This window comes from Barbus barbus (genome assembly GCF_936440315.1).
Source record: "Barbus barbus genome assembly, chromosome: 5".
Taxonomy (NCBI): domain Eukaryota; kingdom Metazoa; phylum Chordata; class Actinopteri; order Cypriniformes; family Cyprinidae; genus Barbus; species Barbus barbus.
The window spans coordinates 24,153,467-24,161,547 of record NC_136733.1 but is presented as its reverse complement, the minus strand read 5'-3'; the positions used below and the strand labels follow the sequence as shown (position 1 = coordinate 24,161,547).

General features: G+C 37.6%; 1 protein-coding gene across 1 annotated transcript; it reads right to left on the bottom strand.

Moving 5' to 3' along the window:
- Positions 1 to 968: 968 nt before the first annotated feature.
- LOC306869542 (uncharacterized protein) lies at positions 969 to 6,705 on the bottom strand. The gene is made up of 12 exons (XM_079416293.1): positions 6,183 to 6,705; positions 5,544 to 5,826; positions 5,127 to 5,463; positions 4,818 to 4,929; positions 4,567 to 4,696; positions 4,316 to 4,478; positions 4,115 to 4,220; positions 3,286 to 3,644; positions 2,890 to 2,974; positions 2,510 to 2,789; positions 2,184 to 2,400; positions 969 to 1,641 (listed from the first exon to the last, which is right to left on the bottom strand). Exons 1-12 carry the CDS (start codon positions 6,274 to 6,276, stop codon positions 1,531 to 1,533), a joined length of 2,277 nt encoding a protein of 758 aa, XP_079272419.1. The 5' UTR covers positions 6,277 to 6,705; the 3' UTR covers positions 969 to 1,530.
- Between the last annotated feature and the right edge of the window lie 1,376 nt (positions 6,706 to 8,081).

Sequence of the window (8,081 nt, the reverse complement as noted above, 5' to 3'; positions counted from 1 at the left end):
AGGATCCTTGTGGAATTCTACCGCTGTACCATTGAGAGCATACTCACGAACTGCATCTCAGTATGGTACAGCAATTGCTCCGCATCTGACCGCAAAGCACTCCAGCGGGTGGTGAAAACTGCTCAACGGATTACCGGCACCCAGCTAACTTCCATTGAGAACATTTATTATAAGCGCTGTCTGGGCAGGGCAAGAAACATCATCAAGGATGCCTCTCACCCTAACCATGGACTTTTCACCCTCCTTCCATCCGGCAGGCGTTACAGGTGCCTACGCTCTCGCACTAGTAGGCTCAGGAAGAGCTTCTTCCCCGAGGCTGTGACACTTCTGAACGCCACACCACCAATCTAACCTGCATCTGCTTATTACTGCACTGGTCACAGTACTTTACACACATGCATTTGCACTACTCATATTTTGCACAGACTGCACATTGTCAAAGTCATTACACTATAAACTGTCTAAAGTTGTTACTGTACAAGCACAGTAAACTATTTCTAAAATATTGCACTACTGCTATTTTGCATAGAATACATTGTTCTATCAATACTTTGCACACTCATCCAGCTGTATTTATTTATTACCACTGTTCTCACGTTTCTGCTGTTCATAATGTGTATATATAATCCTACATTGCTCTGTTCATAATGTACATACAATCCCTACATTGCATTCCTATTTTATATTCTGTATATACTCTGCTCAATACTGTATATAGCAATTCCACTGTACATTCTGTAAATCTTATCTTCATTTACTCTGCACTTATATGTATATAAAACACTATATTCTTGCACTTCTGGTTAGATGCTAACTGCATTTCATTAGCTCTGTACTTGTACTCTGCATAAATGACAATAAAGTTGAATCTAATCTAATCTAATCTAATCTTTCCTTTTTTTGGTTATTTACATTTTCCCATTTAAGTGCACTGTATTTTTTGAGAAAGAAATTCCATCTTAAAAAATAAGTTGGAAAAAGCGAATATTCATTTATTTATTTATAATTTTTCCAGTGCTGTAATATCCAGACTGTACCACAAATTGCAAATACAACTGACAATATCTAATTATTCATGAACATTCTTTATAATAAATTCTCACTGGAGAAAGGTATTATAACCCACAAAAAGGGCTTTGCTCTCAGAAAGAAAAACAAATGAAAGTAACAAAGTAACCATAAAAACAAATATATTTGCACTGAACAAAACAAGATCAGTTAGTAAAAACCACACTGATAAAAGTGGTACAATGTTCAGCATGAAATAAATAGAAATAAATAACAGAGCTGTGACTTAACCTGTATCACTTCATGTCTCATCGCCAAAAAAGGGCAAAAGGCCTCATAACAGAAATGTATACATGTTTTCCCTTCATGAACAAAATGTAATTAGAGAAACTGTATTACAATTACTAACAATTCTCTAACAGGTCTATAATTAGTAGTGTAACAGTGTTACACATCGTCCACTTTAGTGCAATGAACTGGAATAGCAGCAGTGAAATTTAACCAAAACATCCCAAATAAGAATCAATCCGGATCCACAACTTCAGTGAAGATGTCATCCAGTAAGAAGCGGGACACTTGAACAGGATTCTTATCAGCATCCAAACCAGAGACAGGAGGGCTGTTTTGAGGCGACTGCACAACAGAGGATGTAGCATTAATGAAAGCGGCCAATATAAAAATGGTTATCGATTCAAAGCCATCAAGTCCTTATCTAACAATAAGGTCAAATGTGACCATGGGCCACAAAAGTAGTCATAAGGGTCATTTCTTTTGAATAAATAAGCTTTCCATTGATGTATGGTTTGTAAGGATAGGACAATATTTGGCAGAGATACAATATTTGAAAATCTGGAATCTGAGGGTGCCAAAAAATCTAAATATTGAGAAAATTGCATTTAAAGTTGTCCAAATTAAGTTCTTACCAATGCATATTACAAATCAAAAATTAAGTTTTGATATTCACAGAAGGAAATTTACAAAACATCTTAATGGAACATGATCTTTACTTAATATCCTAATGAATTTTGAGCAATACAATGTATTTTTGGCTATTGCTACTAATATACCCATACTATTTATGACTGGTTTTGTGGTCCAGGGTCGCAAATAATGTACATAATGCAATGATTTGATTATAGATGATTATTGATTATAGATTTGATTATAACATGCACCTGATGATCTGCCGGTGTTCGGGAGGGTGTGGTGGACACTCTAGCTGGGGATGAAGTAGGCGTAGAAATGTTCTCACCAGTAGCTGTTAATGGTATACGATGAAGGACAACCCTTGGCAAGTGTCCTGGCAGCATGGGCGGCTCTTCATCAGCATGTGATTCTAAACCAGAGCTTCTGTTTCCATGCAAAACCAGAGATGCCTTGTCCATCTCATTCCTACGAATACAAACAGATGTTTTTACTGTGAACAGCACTAAATATTGTGATTGACAATCTGAAAAGAATTACATACCATGTCATTGGCATGAAATGGAAACATCCTTACCCTCTAGAAGTGGGTTTTACAGTGACAGGTGTGCTGTGATGTTTTGGTTGCAGGACACTTTGAGCACTGCAGATTTCCTCTACAGATAACCTTTCTAGCTGTACCCAACACGCACTTGAGATCTCTCCTGTTTGTTGTCTTGTTGGAGTTCTCATGGACTCTTTCACTTTTGATGTCTGAGTTCGCTGAGGTGTTGTCGGGGCAGCTTGGGTTGACTTCAGCATATGAGGCTGATCTTTAAGGCGTCTTTCAGGTGACCTTAGCGTCATCTGAAATGTACCTTTTTGAGAGAAATCAGATAAAAAAATTATTTAAAAAAATCAATTGTACAAAACATGAGGACAAAGATAAATAAAAGTCTATGATAAGGAATGACTGACTTCTTGCTGTTGATTTGTTTGCTTGTGATGCTGGCAGACTCTCATTTGACTTTGGCATGTCAGAAGTAGCATCTAATCGGTGTACCTATAAAACAGATTTTTGCATTGCCATTTGCACCTTGTTTAAAGTTTTATATAGATCCATCTCTAAAAACCTGTCCAGGACACATTTCACTCCAAAAAATTAAATATTTTGTTCATTTTACTCCTAATTTACTAATTTTATTTTATTCATATTTTTTAAAATAATTTTAATTATTTAACATTTTTGAGTAAAGGCTTTTTTTTTTTTTTTTTTTTTTTTATAAAATGTGATCTAGACACATCTTCATGAGACTGGTCCATATAAAACCAATTGTTATGAACTGCAGCTAAATGCTTCTTAAAATTGCATACATCACTTGAAATTTCAGAGGGCGTCTCCTCACTCTTTGTCGGACTAAAAGCGATTTGCTCATCCTTAAGAGGACTGCTTAAGACGAACACTTTTAGCTCCGTGCTGTTCTCTCCAGTCTCTTCAGAAACGGGCACAAATGCATCTGACAGCAACATGTGGGAAACTCCTTCACACCAGTTCTCCATCTCATCTGAGTCCATGGGCAGCATATTGCTTTTGAGAGACCATTCCGTTGCTTGAGGGTCCAGGGACTGCTGAGGTGTAGCTAAAGAGGTCTGCGTAGAGCTGGGCTGACAGGGGTCATTTTCTGAAGGATCATCTTTTTTTTTTGATAATTTAGACATCGGATGCATTGTGCCTTGAAAAATAGATTCAATATAGATTGAAAGCATGACATTTTATAATTCCAAAATTGTCTGTTCAAATAATAAAAGTTAATAGAGATTTTAAATCTTCAAAAATCATAGTTCAGTTTTTTTTTCGGGATCTGTCACTCCCAATGAAAAGGCAAAAATAATTTTAATTGGTTTCAATTTTAAATTGAACTGCTATTATGAGGGAGTAAGTTATGTTTCCCTTAAAAAAATATTGGTAACACTGCTTATTAGCATGCCTATTATTAACATATTGGCTGTTTATTAGTACTTATAAAGCACATATTCTGCATGACCATAATCTACATCCTTAATCCTACCCAATATCTAAACTTAACAACTACCTTACTAGCTATTAATAAGCAGAAATTAGGAGTTTACTGAAGCAAAAGTCGCAGTTAATGGTTTGTTAATAGCGAGAATTGGACCTTAAAATAAAGTGTGACATTCTTACCTCTCCTACAGCAAGGTGTTTTCCATTCCACTGCCACAGACTGACTTGCAGTCGTCTCTTCTGTTTCAGTATTTGTTGGTCTCTCAATATCTGTTGACTTCTCAACCTGTGGCAGTTAAAACAATTTGTGTTTTAGCTGAATTTTTATTAGGATAAAAAGTACTCAAGCGATCAATGACCTGTCAAAATACAGAAACATACTTTAACGACATCTTCTTGAAGACCAGCAGATAAGGCCTCTTTGTGAAGGCTGCATTCAGCAGTCTCGTCCAATACAGGCACCAAAATATCAGGGAGCACAATGTGTGAAACACCCCCAGATGCTTCCTTGTGGTCCTCTGAGCCGGTGGGCAACAAGTCAGCACTATGCCAGACAGACCAAACCATTATTAATTATATATTTTGGTGAAAATGTCGAATGTATACACATTAGAGCATAAAGTCAGTCATACCATGTCTCAGCACTACATTGTGTCGACGCCGACATTAAGATTGACAGAGGAACAGTGTTTGATTGTTCGCCACTCTTAGGGGAATCTCCAGTCTTTCTTTCGGGAAACGTCATCTTTACCACTAACTTGCCTTAAAAGCAAGGGGCATAAAAAAAAGAATCAAAAAGGTTACTCAAAGAAAATTCATCAAATTGTTACAGAAACTAAACAGTGTGTTGAGAAAAGACACAATTTTAAAAGTGTGTCACCACCTTTCCCCTGCGTTCCCCTGAGTCTTTTCCTCTTGGGTGATACTGATGGTCTCACATTTGATGATTGAGACACTTGACAGGATAGGTCTGCGGTATCTGGATCCTCTCTCACCTGTAGTATACGTTTCAAATAAAAATCTAATTAATTACGTGTATTAAAATTTTGGCCAATTTAAAATAAAAATGTACATTTAAATACCCAATATTGACCAATACAAAAAAAAATAAAAAAAATAAAATATATATAATAATAATAATAATAATATATATCTGCCAGTACTCCTTACTCATGCCATTCAGGTAACTAACCCGAGATCTTCCTTCCTCATGAGGACTTTTCTCTCCAGCTCTTGTCCATTCCTTGCTTAAATCATCTTCCTTTTTCTCACAGACAGGGATCAACATATCAGTCAGCAGCATGTGTGAAACATCCTCATGCGAATGCATGTCCTGGTCTGCTTCTACCGCGACAACCTGCTGGCTCTCTTCACCCATTTGGAGACTGCTTTGGACAGAACTTCCACTGGCTATATGATCACCATCTTCCATTTCAGCAGAAACTGGCACCAATATATCAGGCAACACCACGTGTGACACATCCTCATGCCTACCCTCTATTTTCAGTTCCACTGGTTGCAATTCAGTGCTATGACAAAAAAAAAAAAAAAAAGCCTATAATAATTGTACACAGATTTATGGATATTTATTAAAATAGCTGTTTCTTACCATGCTGTTGTTTTTGCAATGCTGAATGGTATAAGCTGTTGAAGTTGTGAGGACAAAGCAATCCCAGCAGGCTCTCGGTCTAATTCCTCATTTGGAATAGCAGAGAAATCTTCTTGCTCGGATCTCTGTTCCACTTTCATGTATTCTCCTTTAATCATAGGCTCTGGTGAAATTATTTGAGTTGTGTCTGGATCATTATACCCAAAGTCAGATAGCTTCTGTCTAGAGCAATCATCTTCAGTAGATGTCGTTTTGGGGATTTTAGGCTTCACTTTCAACTTGCCTTGAGAACAAGGAAACAGAGATTATTAAAAGTAAAAAGTAAATGAATCCAGTGGGTTTGTTCTCAAGTGTCAAGCAAGTAAGTTTGAGCTTCCATTTATCCATGATGTGCTTTATGTATGTATGGATGGATGTTGATCAATAAATGCCAAAATTACGTAAGTGCCTTTTCTTAAGACTCTGATTAAACCACTTAAAAATATAAAAAATATCTTCAATTGTGTTTCAAAGATGAACAAAAGTCTCATGGGTTTGTAATTACATGAGGGGGAGTAAATGATGACTATTTTTCTTGTTGGGTGACCATCCCTTTAAAATGATAAAATAAGTCCGTTAAAGAGACATTAATATCATTACCTCTCCTAAAGGGCACAGTCTTCTCTTGAGATGCACATGATGACACACATGATGCCTCTCTGCAAGTATCAGGCTTTTTAGAAATACCTGCCATTTTTTCCTCCTGTGGACACAAGTACTAAAAAACCCATGTGATATGTTCCTAGTAAACTTGAAACTTTAAGTTAAAAATTAACTTCAAGGAGATAAAAAGTAGATAAATACTTAAAATTCTGGGAAATGGACCACTCGTTGAGCAATTTCATAAGGAATATGATGAGGACTAATGTTTTGTTTAAATATAAACAAAAACACTTACTTCGTCGATAACTGCAGGAAGAGCTTTCTCACTCTCTGTAAGACATACAGAAAAGCCCTCAGGTTTTTGGAGATCACCATCATGAAAGCTTTCCTTTTCCTTATTAAAAACATCCTTCATTTCTCCTGATGAGAGTACGAAGGCATCAGCCAACGCTATGTGTGAAATACCCTCATAACCAGCTTCGTTGTTCCCCTCAGACACCTTTATGAATGTACTGCGCACCTGTGAAGAAACACTAACATAAATGACTGATTTATACAGAAAAAAGTGGTCCGTTTCAACAGAACAGCCTCTGACTCACTGGAGGGTCAACAACAGAGTCCTCATTCCTATGGAGTTCTGTTCTGAGAGGAAGTTCACACTTCAGGTGACGCTCATCTCTCATATCTTCAGACACTGGCACAATGGCTGTTGATATCACGCCGTCAGGTCCAGGATTGGCTTCCCTCTCACTGTCTTCAAGGCTTGAGCGGCTTTCAGGACCAACTGTTTCCTGCGCAGATATTTTCTGGTTGGACTCAATCTCAGTGTGTGCTGTGGCTTGAGATGTTGGTAAATTCTGACTAGGTGTACAGTCAAACTGGCCATTTTTTGAAAGCCCAACCTTCACACATGGCTTTAGTTTCGGCTTGACCTTTATCTTGCCTTCATGGAGAGATCAGACAGGATATTACCATCTCATCTACATGAATATACCAATTTTAATATATGACATAAGTTGAATGCAAGTGAACTCCCTACATCTCCTTTGAGTAGGTGCTTTAGTTTCTGGAGATTCTGCCAGGATCTCATCCGACTTCGGCACATGTATTGGCTTTTACCAAAAGAGAAAACATTTTAATTTCCAAAACTGCTATAAAATATAAACACTCTGCAAATTATGATAACAAAAGGGAGTACTACATCATACCGTGGCAGAATTACAAGAGGACATCCCGGGTGGACTAATTAAAGAGTTCACATCATCACGACTGCTTTCCTGTGAGGATATCAATTGTGTACTAGCATCATCTGCTGCTTCTTTTGAAAGAGGATCAAGGGAGTCATCCACCACCTTGCGAGAACTACTTTTACATAGATTACTGGTCTCTTCAGACACCATGTTCAGGGATGCGCTACAAAACAAGGTCATCAAGGATGAAAGGAATGGATGATCAAATATTTAGTTTTTTACTGTGTAAAACGTTATCTAATTAAATCTGGACTGGAAGGGAAATGTACCTGGAAGGCTCTGATGTGAAGGAATGAGAATGTGAACTGCTTGAGAACAGCAAGGGTGTCTGGACTTGTGCTGGCTGCAGTTCATAAGGGTGAGTGCCCTGCTGCCCAAAGGCAGCGTCATGGAACATCTGAGAGGCTGGAATCTCATATAGAGTTAAAATAAATGTGGGCTCCTCCTCAGACTGTTTATCTGTGACAAGGAAGGAAATTGTTAAAACAATAATATACGCTACCTTTCAAAGTAGGGCTGTGCAATTAATCGAAAAACAGTTTAAATTTCGGCCTCCAACGATTATGAAAATAAAACAATTATTGCACCCCATTCCACCCCCGTGCGCTTTCGTTCCTCCATAAAAGCCCAATTTCACATGCAAATC